The sequence below is a fragment of the Syngnathoides biaculeatus genome, chromosome 22, assembly GCF_019802595.1.
Source record: "Syngnathoides biaculeatus isolate LvHL_M chromosome 22, ASM1980259v1, whole genome shotgun sequence".
NCBI classification, from domain to species: Eukaryota; Metazoa; Chordata; class Actinopteri; order Syngnathiformes; family Syngnathidae; genus Syngnathoides; species Syngnathoides biaculeatus.
The window spans coordinates 9633215-9650360 of NC_084661.1; the positions used below are offsets into that span (position 1 = coordinate 9633215).

The following is a 17146-nucleotide window of genomic DNA, read 5'->3' on the forward strand; positions in this document are numbered from 1 at the left end:
GATTTCTTGAAAACATTTTGTGGCTATAAGTGTAGTTATTTGGGTTAAACAGAGCTTTACATTTTGTACCATTTCTTAGCTTTTAAATAAAAGTAAATTGGTGGAGAGTAGCTGAGCTATGAACCAGTACTAATATTTTTTTTTTATTTGAAATTTTGAAAAGAATTTTTGGGAAAAAAAATTCCTGTAATCCAATGTGAAATTTATGTGAAAAGTTATTTGTATGATTTCCTCACTAAGTTTGGATAATTGGACCGTTATTCTTGAAAACTGCTTACATTTTTGTATGATTTGGTCTACATCTCTGATTTAAACATGATGATTTAAAATTTATACACAGATGAGACAAATTCGTCCAGGATGTTGCCACATACAGAAGTTGAGTTCTTCTTTGAAGTGAGTAGATTTTAAGGTCCAAATGGGCTATGGAGACCTTCCCATTGTGTCCCGTCTTGGGGGTCACGACAAGTGGAAGCGAAGCCCAGCTGGTATCTTCTGCCAGATGATGGAACAGAACAGGAACTGCCGCTCAGCTGCTCCACCTGCCGCCCCTACAACTCGGCCCTGGGGGTTGCCCGGGAGCTCCCGCTGGGCGGCGTCACGGCAACCAAAAGCGCTCCCCCGCCGACCGGGGCCAAGCTGTTACATGTCAGCGCAAGTTGCCGGCTTCATTAGCATATAAAGAGAAGAGAGGCAGCATCATCTGGGGCCATACTGCACCCCCGAGGTCCCCTCAAATGACTCTTGAGCACCTTGCCCGGGTTTCTGTACAGCTAGAAGTTGCTCGCCCCATCTTTAGTTTGTCAGGGAGGGTGCAATATTTTGACAATAGCGTAGGACTGAGAAAAGATAAACATCCAGGAAGGCTGGAATTGGCAACATTGCCAAGATTGACCAGAATTACAGTGGAAAATCGTTTCACGTCCATTCAGGAAAATGAAGAAATTTGAGATGGTTTACGACAGACCAGGATTAGGATAAAACAATAATCCAGGAAAATTGGTTGACCTCATGTTGGAAAACTGTCCAGTTATGAATATCAAATAGTGGTGATGTTTTTGTACAGTTTTTCAAAATATTTTGTCTGTCAGTCTCTTAAAATGGTCCAAGTATGAATTTCATTTCCCAGTTCCCAGTCAGGTTGGAAGGAATACAGTCATGGGCTCCATTTTTATTTAGTTTTTTTTTTTTTTGGTATTACTTTGTACATTTTATAGTTTAACCAGAGTTGCTGGAGGTTCAGAGGTCAAATGGCTCAATTCTGATCAATGGTCTGTTAATGAAAGGAGACCTCATCAAAAGCTCATCAGCAACAACTTTGACCGATGATTTTGTTGTATGGTACTAAGCAGTACTGGTTCTGGTACCTGGTGAGCCGAGGTAATGTCGACCGTCTGCTCGTTGCTCATTGGTCAAGCAGATACGTCATTGCAGACACTGCTAGAAATGACAAAAATAAACGTTTGCATAACCAATTTGCAGTGCCTCTGTTACACTGCGATCTCCCTTTGCCTGTCCGATGTTGACCAATTACGCCTTTATTGACCATCCTATGGCATGTTTTGTCTCGCTTCAGGGTTCTAATGATTTTTTTTTAATTGGAAGAAGATGGAACAATAGAGCCATGTTTACTTGTAAATCAGGTGCTGATACGACGTCCGGCTGCGTCCGCGTTCATTGCGCGCCAGGCTGATAACACTTATCTGTTTCTGACTGTAAGTTCTTCGAGTCCACCGGTCCTCTTGTCCTGCAGAACCTTGATTAGCGCCGCCTAGTTTTGGACACGGGTTAGGGTTAGTCTTGTATACTATTTATTGTGTATGGTGTAAGCAGAGCTGTGCACATCGAGCCTCTTTTAATCCCTTTTGGGGTCTGATTTCAAGAAAACACGAAATGACTGGGAGTTCAAACTGGGTGAATTTCCGGCATGTCAGAAATGACAGAGTTACGACTGGATTTCCCAACCTCCAAGACGGCAAACTCCTTATGGATTTGCCTTGTAATTAGCGTCTGTGAATGTCCTCTTGATTTGTTTTGACAGATGACATTTCGAAGGCGAGCTTGCAACACCAACAGGACTAAAGTGGATCAGCAAGGACTCAAATGTGCAGTTTGAGCGCTTCAATTGTTGGCATTGTCTTTGTGTCGCAGGAAATTTACTTGGGCCGCAAGCGTTAACTTGGAATGCAAAAGTAACACTCGCAAGATTGTAGCTCAAGAGTTTCCAGATGTTTTAGCGCTTGTCAGGACCACTTTTCCACCACTCCAGGTGGCGTCCAGATGCAGGGTCACACCATCCCTACTCGGGGGTGACTTAAAACGTGTCGTAAAAAAATGAAGGAAGAAGAAAAACAGCTCGCAGAAGGAGTCCAATAAGATGGACTTCCTCTCAGCGTTGCACTAATGTTGTGGCAGCTCGTTGGGGTGGGAGTTGACACATTAGCCCGGTGGGAGTGGGGTCAGGGTATGGGGTGTCGCCACGCGTTCTGTTCTGGATCAGCGAGAGCGCAAAGTGGCAGCTCGGGTTCACTTCAGGCCTTTGACTTATTGCCAGGTGCCAAAAGCAAGAAAACACGGCAGCAAATTTCTTTCTTCCAAATGTCCTGGTAGTGTCGCCTGTCGCTTTGAGGCCCAATAGCGTGCGCCATTAGTGTTGGACTTTTTGACCAGGTCCAGCAGATGGCACTGTGGGGGGGGGGGGGAGCATTTTAGTTGGGACTACAGAGAAATGATTCCATAAGGCTTGTTGAGCTGCACTATTGTTAGAGACCAAGAGTCGGGAACCTTTTCGACTGAGGGAGCCATAAAGGCCAAATATTTAAAAATGTAATTTCAAAAGAGCCATACAGTATTTTCAAAAGCAAGTACAGGTGTATTTGTGGATTTATGTAAGACCAACACTTTTAGATTACAATAAGTCTCTCAATTATATCAAATAACATTGTTACACTGTTGCTCACCAATGATGACAAAAGTACTTCTTACCATTAATGCGACAACTCGTGCTGCAAGGTTTTGCTGATGGCTTTGGAGTCTGTCGTATATCAGATTAGGCTTCACGCAGGCATTGAGACTTCCATCCGTTCATCGTGAAGGTAATTAAATTTGATTTGCCATCATGCCGGTACAACGGTGAACAGTTCTTGCCAGCAAATTATTATTAAGATTATCTTGTCTTTATGCAGAGTTGGCAAAATGTTGATTGGCAACGTCGAGGACGAATGCTCTGGCATACTCCCCATCTGTGAATTTAAACACAGCAGAACCCTCCCTCTCCACAAAAGCTGTCTATTCTTGTTGAAAACTTCAGTACGCCGCATATTTTTGTCTTTGAGTGACTCTTTGCCAAAAGCGTTTCCATAATTAGTTGTTCCGACACGATCAGCGTTAGACCCTTCTGCACCTCTGGACATAGACTACCACGCAAAAACTACAGCAAACCCAATAGGCCAAACTGTGTCAATGTCAATTGCGTTGCCTCCTACACTTAACTACGGGAACCTCAATAGGACAAACCTTATCTGCACGACAGAAATCACATGTACAGTATGTCGTTATGAGGGTCCGCGAGCCATATGCAACCACCAAAAGAGCCAGGTATGGCTCACGAGCCATAGGGAATGAATACGTGCATGTATGGCGGCACGGTGGCGCAGCTGGAAAGCGGTGGCCTCACAGTTCTGAGGTCCTGGGTTTGATCCCGGACCCGCCTGTGTGGAGTTTGCACGTTCTCCCCGTACTTGCATGGGTTTTCCCCGGCCATTCCATTTCCCAAAAACGTGCAACATTAATTGGACACTCTAAATTGCCCCTAGGTGTGATTGTGAGTGTGGCTGTTTGTCTCTGTGCCCGGCGATTGGCTGGCAACGAGTTCAGGGTGTATCCCGAATCCTGCCCGTTGACAGCTGGGATAGGCTCCAGCACACCCCGTGACCCTCGTGAGGATAAGCGGCTAAGAAAATGGATGGATGGATCTATGGCTGTATATGAATTCTGCCAAGCAACAGCTTATAACCCTTAGTTTTACTTCAGGTGTATATCATAAATTTCGTAAATGAACATTTTTGTGGATATTTGAGTACTTTATCATAGGCAATAAAATCATATATGAAAATGCCTGAGGAATTCTGCCTCGCACCATTGGCCAAAATTGGCGTTAGAAACTTGTATTTATTTTCCATGAGGTTTGATACTTTGTTGTTGGACTTAATGCAAATGGTTAATCGATGTTTGTAATTTTCCTGGGTGAAAAACACACATGCTGTAAAATGTTCTTGTTAGTTGTGCAAAGTTGTAATAACCCAAAATGCAGCAGAGGCTTCCAAGGGCGTCCACTCTGCCACACCTCACAGAAATGATGCCTCTCTAATGGACTGGGGGGCCGACTATATTGGGCTGCCTCAGGAACCCCCTGCACCTCCCCACTTTTTTTTTTTTTTAAACGGCAGCCATAAAATTCAGTGACCCATATAGGAATATGTCGACCATATGGCCTTTCAGTGTGTGCATGTGATTTAGTGCAGTGAGCGCAACAGTGTTTTTAATGCGTCGAGCTAAGTAGCTAACATCCTCCTCGAAGGACTGCCATCAAAATGACAATCTTTCTTTTTCTTTTAATTAAAACCGTAAACACTCATTAAAGCAGTCAAGCATGCTGTGCGCTTGGAAAGCAGCAGCTTATTAGCTGAAAGGAGAAATCGTGCAGAGCGAACCAAGGAGGATCATAATTAATCTATCACGTTGTTCTTTAACTGACAAGCAAACGAATGAGATAAATAAATGACGAACAGACAAACCTAGAAAGTATCTGACCAAGTAGCTGATGTACCAACTTCACGAGCTGTCTTTTATTTAAGCTTCAACCTTTAGCCATGCAATGTATAAGGATGTCAATTTTTCAGATTGGCTTCATAAGCTTGGTTGCTGTCTTTGATGCGCTCATGTTGATGGACGGCTGAGGGTGCACCCCGACCCCACCCGTGACCTTCATGGCAGGGTGGAAGCATGCAAGGAATTAGAAATGTATGGTGTGGGCTAAATCTTTGTTTATTAGGTAAGGAAGTTGGGGCCTCGTTGGCGTGTGATGCCAAATTACCAGTGCGCTAATGCTAACTATGCCAATGTAGAAAATGAGGCCGCACGACACAAATCCGCCGTACCCGGCGGCTTCTCTGGCGGCGGCGATGGCAAACAGATGGTGTCGAGGCCCGTGAACCTCTCATACCTTGTGCTATTTGCATTTCATGAGCCTTAATTGCATCTTCTGACCGAGCCCCCTCACTCTTAAAGACCCCCACGCACCTCACTACCAGCTAGTGATAGATGACGACGGCGAACATTCTTTTTGTAGAATAAAGATCTGAAATCTGGTTTTAAAAAAAAAAAAGAAAAGGAAATTTGGACCATTCTAGCATAGGAGCTAACATGTTAGCTTTGCATCAAAGTAGTTATTCGGTCACTGTGATTTGATAGGCGCGAATCCGCCCGTGCGCCATCGCACTCGCAAATCTGCACAGTCAAGCACGAAAAGTCACGCGTGTAAAATTTGGTACGAGTCAAAATACATAAGTAGACGTCGCTTATTTTGTGTAGTTTTGACCAATATTCCCTCGAAGCTGCGCCACTGCGCAGTTGTTGCACACTCTCAGTGCACATGAAAACCGATCCGGTGCAGTGAACCACAGCCTGTTGTCTCTTTTTTTTTTAAACGTGGAAGCACACAGCCTCTTGACAACGAGCTGCTGCTCAGCCAGCTTCTACTTCCTAGTTTACCTGACACCGCCCCCCTCTGGTCTTAAAGGGATACACTCATAATTACAAACAGAACACACACCTGCAACTTTATATCTGCGAGCATGACTGGTTGACCACACGCGTGTCTTTATATCTACACTTGTACATTTTTTAAATGTGAGTAACTGCTTATTTTACCATAAAATGTAATATATAATTTCTGTGGCAGTTGATCCACATTAATGTAAGGTTGGTGGATAATTTGGTATCAGGAGAAATATTGCAAATTCCAGGAAGTGGGATAGTGGTGACAAACATTTTGTATAGTGTCATTATCATTTGATCTGTCTTTTTGTATTACCAAAGAGGAAAACAATCGATGAAAACCAGATTTTTTTTTTTTGTTCAGGCCTCGTTTGAAGGGGAATCGATTTTGCTTGGCGTCTCACTTTGTTTCCTATAACCAACTCGACTTTTTGATCGTTTTAAAATTACTAACTTCCATTATCAATGACTGATGCCAGATGAATGAAAATGAGACAAGGAACAGTAGTGGCACTTTTAGCCATCGCAGTGTTAATGAATTGGGGGAGGGGGGGGGAGACAGAGTGAGAGAGAGAGAGAGAGAGAGAGAGAGAGAGAGAGAGAGTGTTCTGGCGTCAGGAGACTCTTCGCCGTCCCAAATTTTGTGAATTGAGCTGTACTATTAACAGTTGTCCACACGGGGTCAGTGCTCGCTCGTCCTTTTATGTTGATTGCGCCTTGTTGCACTGAGCAACGAAAGCCGACAGATGGCAGTGTCTCACTTTGCTTGAATTTTTATCGAGCGGTACTGGAGATTGGAATATGTCGAACATTTCAGCATTTTTGGACGTCTGGAAGTCGTGATATGGATATTCTCATATTTATACTGGGGCATTACAAATGAGTGTGATATTTGGTGTGAGAAATGTCAAAACAAATTCCTTGGGACAGTCTATATTGAGATAGCACGGTGGATCAGTCGGAATGTGTTGCCCTCACATTTTTGAGAACCAGGGTTCAATCGCGACCCTCCCTGTGTGGAATTTGCATGTTCTCCCCGTCCCTGCGTGGGTTTCCTCCGGGCACTCAGGTTTCCTCCTCCATCAAAAAAAACATGCAATATTATATTAGTTGGACATGCTAAATTGCCCCTAAGTGTGATTATGAGTGTGGCTGTTTGTCTCTATGTGCCCTGGATTGGCTGGTAACCAGTTCAGGGTGTACCCCGCCTCCTGGCCGTTGACAGCTGGGATAGGTTCCAGCACTCCCCGCGACCCTCGTGAGGATAAGCGGCAAAGAAAATGGATGGATGGATGTCTATATTGTAAACGTGCATACATGGACCCAATATCATTTTGCGGCTCTTGAGTATCGATACTGTATGATTACAGAAAATGAGACATTGAGAGTGTGGAAAATGCCATAATAACAAAGACAGTAATATTTAATCATAACTGTTTAATTTGACAAAAGTATCACGGTAATGATACGAGATGGTATCATAAATACTAGCTAATGACGGGTTGTCTTTAAAAAAAAAAAAATCCAAGCTGGTGACACAATCTGTCATCTATTCAAATTTGCAATTATTTAGCAAACATGCATATTTTCACTGTCAATATTTGACGCCTGTGTATTGATACTGTACTGCAGGGGTGTCAAACTCATTTTAAGTTTAATTTTTGGCCACATTTTACTCAGCGTTTCCCTCAGAGGGCCATTATGACTGTGAAACCATAAAAATCTTTAGCCGCCTCATCATTTTTACACATGAAGTTTATGCACTAGTTTTGGAATCAGAAATCAAGGGTAATGGGTTTTTCAACTATTGTTGTTTGGTAACAGAAAAATGGGTGTAATAGTGCAACGTTATCATTTATGACGTGCCAATTTGAAATTTTGGGACAGATTCGAACAAAAATCATGGAAGTTGATACATGATTTGCCTCCGCGGGCCACATACAATCGTGTGGCGGGCCGGATCTGGACCCCGGGCCTTGAGTTGGAAACCTGTGCTGTATTGCATCAATACACAATATGTCAATGTGATATATTACGTGTGGGGGGAGGGAGATGAAAGCCAAAGGTTTTGGGTGGTCAGAGAGGTCCTCTTTAATAGTTACGCTATAAGTCACAGTTAGCTTTGGTAACACGGCGAGCGCTACACACGCGTGTAAACATCAGACAATGCACGCACACACAAAGCACTCGCGGCAAAATGGCTGGGCAGTCATCATCAGAGCGCGACGTCTCTTCTGACTGGACCCACACTGGACATTATACAATACAATACACGTGTATGTATAAATGCAAGATGGCTGCCGCTTAGTGCTTGATAGTGCTGGCAGCTTTGTTGTACAGTATATAATCAGCTCACAGATTAATACAATGCAAATGGTTCAAAATTAGCTTTTATTTTCACGTTTGCAGCCCTGGTAGTGTTTGTATGTTCATGTGTGTTCATGTGTGTGTGCGTGTTTCGTTTACGTGCGACATCTGTTTCATTCCACATGCATCAAGTAATTAGTGCGACTTCAGTCCCTTTTCTTGGCGGAATATATCAGCGCTTGCTCGCTAATCGTGAGTTTGTATTTTCAATGGCGTTAAGGCGTGTGCGCCTGTTCGTCACGCACAACTTTACTACACGACGACGTTGTGCGGCGGAGTTCAAGTATGCGCGGGGCCGCCTCCTCGTCGCCTCGGCCTCGTTTTCATCTCATTTGCATATGCGGTTAATAGTCATAAATACAAAGTGGTATAGCCGCTCTGGAAAACGAACAAAAAAAAAAAACATAAGCAAATGACAAAGCTGCAAAGCGCAAGCTGCAGAGTATATCTTTTTGTACTATTCTACTTAATACTGATAGTCCAAATGACTGAATGGATTTGAAATCCGACATCCACCAACCGACCCACGAACGGCGTGATGAAAGAGGAATGATAAATATTTATAATAGAATAATAGCACCATCTTTTGTTTTTGTCGAAAAGAAATATAAAAACCTCACATAGAAAAAAAGGACCAGCTCTAATAGCTTGTTGTTTTTTTTTTTTTATCCTGGCTTGCTTACCACTCTTAATTTCAAACTAAACACGCACAAAACAATTTGCTAATCCTTGTTTGTTTTTAAACATGCACTTTGGTTAATGTACTCATCTGTTAATTATTTGGCAAAAAAAAACAAAACGCGGAGGCACTTAAGCTAAACAAGCTCACGTGACAGAGCAACACAAAAACTATGTACACGTATGTAAAAGTGTTACATTATAAATAGGTTTTAAACCATAGATACTATATACATCTTGAAACAGAGACACGGTCGGTTTGCACGGGGGCGTCGGCGAGTGGCGGCGTAGCTGGGGGGGGGGGGGGATGACGTCAGCGCAGTTGTGGCGATGGCAACGCTCATTCTCGCTTCCTCAAGATGACGTAGATAAGGCCGCTGATCAACGCCAACGGGAAGGCCACCCACGCCAGGATGTAGGAATAGCCGAAGGCATCCGTCTCGGGCACCCATTCAGGGCTCATCACCGTGTAGATGATGGCACCGCTCATCACAAACAGACCTGGAGAAAGTTGGGAGAATTATTAAAAAAAAAAAGAATCGGCGGCGACTTTGGAATGGCTTATGAAATGGTCACTGAATCTTTGCGGAGTGACCGAATTTAGCGTCGTCCGTAGGGTGACTGGACTCCCCTTTCTGTGCCTCCTGAACACATTCCTGATTAATGTATTTTGATTAAGCCCAAGACCCTGGGGGCAGACATAAGGTCCTAAAAGAACTGAGACTAAAGCAGCTGGAAGGTCGAGAGTTGTGATTCTAAAAATGCAATGGTAAGCGAAAGATTCACAGCCTAAATCCAGTTCTTTAAGAAATATTTTAAATGTTTTAGTCACAGCCCACATGCCTAACTGACAAAAGATTCTGAGCATAACCAAGACTAGACCTAGGGCTCAAAGCAGGACATAAGTCCTGTATCATACATGGGCATAATTGGGGCTGCACCCTTCAGAGGACCCAACTAACCTGTGTGGTCCACAAAGGGGATGACTTGGTACGCCCCTGAGAAAGCATTTCGACTACCTAGTCATTTGGACCATTTCCTTCAATGCACCGTGTACTGGTGAAGTGTTGTGAGCATATCAAACCAGGACTAGACTCAGAAGCAGACTTGGGATACACCATTGTACATGTCAAAATTCTTAACCCCACTTCGCAGATGACTATTTGGAAGCACCTAGGAAAGGAGTCAGACAGTTCCTGACAATTGGTTCTGGACATACGCAACGAATAGGTCAAAACTCAGAACCCAACATAACTAGGCTACATAGTCTATGAAGACACCACCTTGGTAAGCATTTACAAAAGCAGTCAGATGGTTTAGGATCTCCCTTGGACTCCTCCCTTAGTATATTCAGGGTACCGTATGTCCAACTGGGACTAGGTCTCGGACATGACAAAGGACCATGCACTTGGGTTTAAAAACCATAGTTGTACTCATACATTGGTTTACAATTATATCATCACAACAATTTTAAAATTCTGCTCATTGGACAGATTTCCTCAAAAACACAATTTGGCAGTTCTTTGCCAATTTTTGTGTCCGGGTGGTGTACTCACTGGCAAGGATCTGGAAGGTTCCAGTGATGAAGAAGCGTCCGCCCTTCTGCAGCGTGAAGAGCTGGCAGAAGAAAAGAAAGAGAGCCAGGCAGCTGAAGATGATGGACAGGATCATGAGGGCCTGGACCGCCTGGATCCATTCTGAACGTGAAAAAAAGAGCAAGAGAAGACGTAATCAATAACAGCCTGGTCATCGGAGACCGAAGCGGAGTAAACGCCCGTCATTAAAGCTGTAACGAGAGCGGCGAGCAAACAACCGTGCAGATGCTGTCCGGGGCATGTTTACTTCAGGGACCTTATAATGGATCCATAACGGTGCTGGTAGACATGGTATTTTTTTTTTTTTTTTAACCCTACTGCCTCCATCCATCCCTTGCATCACACCCGGCGACTAAACATTGATCCAGACACCGCGAGACCTCCAAGGCCAAAACAGTGGAGTCCATTTACCCATTAAATGCCCGAGATGATCGGAATTTCCCACACTTCCAGATAGGCCACCACATTAGGTACAAAATCTATCCATGTCGAATACCAAATAAAAATCCTCCATTTTGAGAGGTCTTAAAACATTTTCCTGTAATTAATATTTTGTTTACAGTTTTGATGTCTGACAGTCTGAATAGCTCTCTTGAGATTTTATGGACCTGTGATCATTATAACAGCTCCTGTACTTGCTTTCATTCACGTCATTCATCACAAGATATGAAACAAACATACACATACATTCAAATTTTGTAGCGACGACCCTACAATGGTCAATTCAAACCAAAATGGCTGACTCCCTGTCTCTTTTCAGGGATGGCTTCTTGAAGCTTTTTTTGTGAGTCTACTCATAGCAAATACATATTTCCAAGGGATAATGATCCAGGGGTGAATATTTCAATTAAAAACTAACACATGCAAATTTACACCACCATGGCATTCTTATAGTGTCATAGAACTTTGCTGCCATGCGCCGCAAACACGTAGTGAGAGGAACTAAAAATCCTCACCATCTGTGTAAGATAGAGATTTCACAAGAGGTTCATTTAACAGCATTTTAGGACAAATGTCTTTACAAGCACCCCTGAAAAGGCCAAAATGACGATAAATGGCTTTTTCCCAAACCAAACTGGCAGCCTTCCCTTGACGTTTTTGTTTTATTTATGATAGACATGCCTACCAAATTTTGTGTTAAGTGTAATTGGGCTGTAAAAATTAAAATTTCCTAATTTGGAGTCAACCATCCAGCCATTGCACAAACTCTGGATGGCAATTTCCTGTAAAATTTACCCTAAATTGCATTCTGTGAATGAAAATGAAATCCAGGCCTGGCTTCACTTCAAGTCAAAATGGCCGACATGCTGTGTCTTGATGGGTGCCTCTAGTCATATCAAATTTGACTTCACTAGGTGAAGCTGGCTTTGGAGACTGGATTTTAAGAAGTCCACTACCCTTTACACAGTTGAAATTAAATCCAATTAGTCTATATACTGACAATGTTGCGGTTTTACTTTCTAAACAAAGCCTGCATTGTCTGTCTGCGTGTGTGTGATTGTATGTGTGTGTGTGTGTGTGTGTGTGTGTGGTGCACCGCTTCCTGTGAAGCGAGATGGATGCGATAAGCGAGGAAAGCCGACACGCTCGGACTATTAGCGGCGCTTCGGCCATCTCGCCGAGGGATTTGTTGTTTTTTTTTTTTTTTTTTTGCAAACATTACGTAATCCAGCGATCTGATGATAGCCAGGCAGAATGTTCCGTCCACTGGCCTTTACGGACGGATGCTTCACCGGCGAGCCTTTTTCCTTCCTCAACTGTCAACTTGACACGTTTCCCTTCTCGGTGTCATAAAAACACACAAATCAATCATGCCACTGTGGCTCCAACGCAAAACAGGAAAATAACATTTGATAAGCAATGAGCTTGGTGGTTCTTGTTTGTTTTTTTTCTGTCGCAAAGTTATGTGGCTAAGTTACGTCACTAATTTTCCGTATCGTAACAAAAAAATATAACATCCTATGGAAATGGCTTTGTTGGAATATATGTTACTGTTTAACCAGTGCGACATTTCCTCCCCCCGCCATGATGCTAGGTGGTGACGCTAGCATGACTGTCACTTGTTAGCATTCTATAACGATAAAAGCCAGCGACCTTTTGTGGCAGGCAAAACATGCTTTTCCGCTAGATGGTGGAAGGTGGCTAACTAGGAAACTGGGTAACACGAATCCATGTATTTATTTTGTTGTCACATTGCTAATCGGCTACATGTTAACATTACTACCGTCATGTTATAATTGCAAAAACATGAACATCCCACTGAAGTTGAACCTTTGGGAGATTCCAACTTGAAAGTTATTTTTTGTAAATGGAAAGGACGACCATTTCGGTGTTTACCTCGTTTTGTAACGATGCTAGCGTTATTGATGACACATATAACAAACTAAACTTCCCACAAACCAATGATCTTCCTAGGTAATTCTGTTGCTAGGCGCGTACATGTAACTTTAATAACATCTTTCTCAGTGACTTGTAAGGTTGACATGTTATAATGTGAGTGAATTCCATGTGCCATTTTTTTTTTCTTGGAAAAAATGGTGTGGTTTAAATATGCGTTACCATGTGACCCCTCCCACCACCACCACCACCACCACCCTCCAACCGGCAACCAGACCATAGAAATTAGCTCAATTTGGCCCTTTTATGTAAAAAAAGAACAAATATCACAACTTGATTACTCAGCAGACATTTACGCCTGGTGACACCCTGCACCCCTGAAAACTGCCCCCTCCCTCCCCCCGCACGCGAGACCTCTAGCTTCCTGTCATCTGTTGCACACATTTGTACACACACACGCACGCCTGCTTAAATAAACACACTGCGTCATGAGGCCTCGTGAAAGCAAGTCAAACAAACTACCTGATAAAACACACGGCACGGCCGAGACCGGCCCGCCTCGGCCCATTCTGGACCGGTGACATCACCGGCGAAAGCACACAAAACATGTGCGGCACGTTCTAACGTTGGCGCAAAATAACCTCCACTCAAATCCCGTCACAAGCATGCATGCTATATAAATCTCTTGGAGTGCAGCTGCTGACTCCCCAAATTGTCCTGGTGGACACTTGCAAGCCAAGATGGGACAGCGTCCTCTGATACTGGGCGTGACCCGTCATCAGCATGAGCGGCGCAAACACGCGTACACACGCACACGCGCACTGGCATGCTTTAAATACTCCTCGGCAACCCCACCCTCATTTACAAGCATCCCAAATGGCCGGTCACTATGCTGTTTCTGCGCACAGGACCTCAATATGGACATCACGCCACCGACTATTTATACAAGCGGCGGCCTTTCCAGCAGCCAATGGCGCATTCTCTCCCTTAGATGGCGCCAGAGGGGCAACCCCGACACACCCTCACAATTGGCAAGTCATCCTGCACAGTGCTTCGCAGGCGGGCGCAGCAGCAGAATAATATTAATCGTGCCATCGAGCCTCAGCAAGGTCACTGCTCGACTTCTCGATAAGAATAAAGTTATTGTGACTTTTCCAGACGCCCTCCATGTTGTTGTCATCAGTAATAATCATGTCATTGTGACAGAAGTCACTTGTAGTACTGTCATTGGATTACTAATAATCGTCAATAATAATCATCTCATAATATTAAGTCTATAGTCATAATAATGTCACAGTAGGTCATAAAGTTTGTCGGACTGCCACCACTGTTGATTTCCGTAATCAACTACATAAATCTAATACTACTACTACATTAATTTTTGAAGTCATATATTCTTTCATGGCACTCCCACAGCACCAGCACATTAATATGGTCATCATTAGTAATAATGGTAATAATCGCATCTATAATATCAATAAGTATACTGTCATTAACCATATTAATAGTCGTTATGGGGCCTCATTGGCGCTGCACGATGATAATCATGTCATGGTGTAAATCCTTCATAGCACTGGCACTCCTGGTACATACTTTGTATATAAATCATACAAATAACGGTAATACCAAGAATGTCAGTAATACTATTGATGCAAATGATAATATTGATCATCTTAATAATGTTTGTGATTGATGATGAAGTTCAATCGCAATGTCGTTGCACGAGTCGGCGGACTGCTTTATTGCTGATAATGATAATCCCAATAACCACTCTGTTAATAGAATTCATATAAATATAATCATCAAGATTGTCGTTGTGCACTGTTTTACCAAATATCAGTGGTAATGATCATATTAATCATGTCAATAATGATTTTCAATAATTTCAGCCATCGTGTCATTCCTATTAATAATCACTGTCCACAATATCAGCAACGTTAATCATGTCGCGGGGGGGGGGGGGGTCCCCGTTGCAATGGAGTCACTTTACGATTACTTTTTTTTTTTTAATTAATCATCATTATCATATATTGTATAAAATGAATGGGACTCTGACCTCCAGTGGAGGCGCCGTCGCAGCGGTAGCCTCCATTGGCGATGGAGCAGTTGGTCCACAGGTCCGAGGTTCCGGTGTCACTCGAGGTCCACACCTGTGGAGCCCCCACACCCAGTAAAGAAAAATATATATATATTTATAAACTCTAGTGACGCGTGTATTGTTTACATTAAGACTCGGCCAAGCCGCAACCAGCCCACACCCACCGCACCCCACCCCACCCCCACGGAAACGCCACTCACGCTGACGATGGTGGAGACGAAGAGGAGCACCAGAGCGGCGACGTGCAGGAGGACGATGCCCAGGAGAAGCAGCAGCATCTTGGCGAGAGAAGAAGTCTGGAGCGAGGCGAGCAAGAGGAGGAAGGTTGGAGGAAGAAGAGCAATCAGCGCGCGTGGCTGTGTGCGCGCTCGCGGGACATGGGTGTGTCACTGCAGCACGCTCCGGACCAGCGCGCCCACTTTTTCTTTTTTTTTTTTTTTTATTCGACCAAACACACCGAAAGCGCTCCAATGACACCTTTTACCGAACCTTTTAAGCTCTAAACGTCACATGCAACCATTTTAACATCTTTAAAAAAAAAAAAAAGTCACCGATAAAGCACAAAGTCCACTTTAGGTCCACTTTTTCAATTTAAAAAAAAAAAAAAAAAGTTGTACTTACCTGGAGAAGCGAGCGTGTATTCCTAGAGGGAGGCGGGGGAAAAAAAGCAGTAATAAGTTTGTGTCCAAACGAGTAGAAGGAGCGAGTGTTGTCCTCGAGCTGCTGCGTGTGACGGCGAGCAGACAGCGGGCCGCCTCTTATAAAGTCTCTCATTATGGAGGGGACAAGACCCGCCCCGGCCGCCCGGCCGCCCGGCCCCCCAACACGTTTAGTCCACTCACACTGCGTCATGGCGCGCTGTTGCCCCTGGTTACCAGCCCTGTGCGTAATCACTGTTTTGCGCTGGTTGTTGTTATAGTAGTAGTAGTAGTCGTAGCAATGGGAAGAGAGACGTATGCTTGCCTTCTACTTTTTTTTTCTCAAAGAACATTTTACGTCTAATCTTTGTATTCGTAGTTTATGCAGTTATAGTACTTTTTATTTGATTAAAAAAAAAAACCGAATTAACACTTTCTGGCTTTACTGATTTTAGGCGGTTTAAATAAGCAAAGCAAATTTATTTGTATCGCGCATTTCATAGACGAGGTTACTCAATGCTTTACATGATTAAAAGCATTTGAAAACAAAGAAACATTTTAAACGGGATAAAAACAATGAAAAGGGCAAACAAAATGTAAAAAAAGAGTTAAAACTGCATACAGTGCAAATAATGATCAAAAAGTGGATATATTCTAAAAAGCATGAGAAAAAAGAAGTTTTCAACGTGTATTGAAAAACATTCACATTTGGGGCTGACCTCCTCTGTTGGCAACGGATTCCATTTGTGTGCAGCATAACAGCTAAATACTGCTTCACCGTGTTTGCTTTGGACTCCGCGTGCCACTATTTGACCCGAGTCAGTCGATCTCAGAGCTCAACTGGGTTTCTATTCTGTAAGCATTTCTTTCATGTATTCAGCGTAAAAATTGTGCCAAACATAGATGTGCGTTCACCTGAGATGACACGCTGTGGCGACCCCGAAAGGGACAAGCCGAAAGAAACAACAACAACATTCAGGACCCAAGTCATTTAGTGATTTATAGACCAAATAGTACTTTTTAAATCACCATTTTGTTTGTCAATAAATGAAATACCTTTTTCAACTTCATATATCTTTCCCTATTTAAAAAATCAATATTTGGCCACCTCCCAAAAACCCGATTTGTTCAAAAAAATTTTTTTAGAATCAATTTTATTTGGTAACAAACTTCAACATGTCCTTTAGTCTGTGGTTATTTTACAAAAAAAAAATCTGCTACTTCATGTATTTTTAAGATTTGTATTTAATTACATCACAACTTTAATCTGATTTGATTGGTTTTAAATCCATAATTTCATTTGTCAATAAATAAAAAAAAATAACTTTTTTATACTTTTATTTTTTAATTGGAATTTTAACTTGTAACGTTTATAATCACTACCTAGTTTGGAAAAAATGAGTATAGTAGTCTTATAATATTATCCAATGCTTGTAAATTTTTTGTACTTGCAGTAATGGTTTTCTTTGTTCAATTAAAAAAAAGTTTATAGAAGTATTGCAATGAATTTTGAATTAATATACTGTACTTAGAGAACGCCACTGAATGTAAGTTTGTAAGCGGAGTAGTACGATGTTCCAGTAAGGGATGTGGGTGGGGTGGGGTTGGGGGGAGGTCCTTCCTAGTTGATGCTGCTTGTGGTTGCCGTGGAAACA

General features: G+C 42.8%; 1 protein-coding gene across 1 annotated transcript; it reads right to left on the reverse strand.

The window, feature by feature from the left end:
* Window positions 1-7166: 7166 nt before the first annotated feature.
* On the reverse strand, window positions 7167-15622 carry pmp22b (peripheral myelin protein 22b). The gene is made up of 5 exons (XM_061810868.1): window positions 15475-15622; window positions 15054-15149; window positions 14812-14905; window positions 10380-10520; window positions 7167-9324 (listed from the first exon to the last, which is right to left on the reverse strand). The coding sequence occupies exons 2-5, from the start codon at window positions 15129-15131 to the stop codon at window positions 9164-9166; spliced, it is 474 nt and encodes a 157-aa protein (XP_061666852.1). The 5' UTR covers window positions 15132-15149; window positions 15475-15622; the 3' UTR covers window positions 7167-9163.
* Window positions 15623-17146: the final 1524 nt, after the last annotated feature.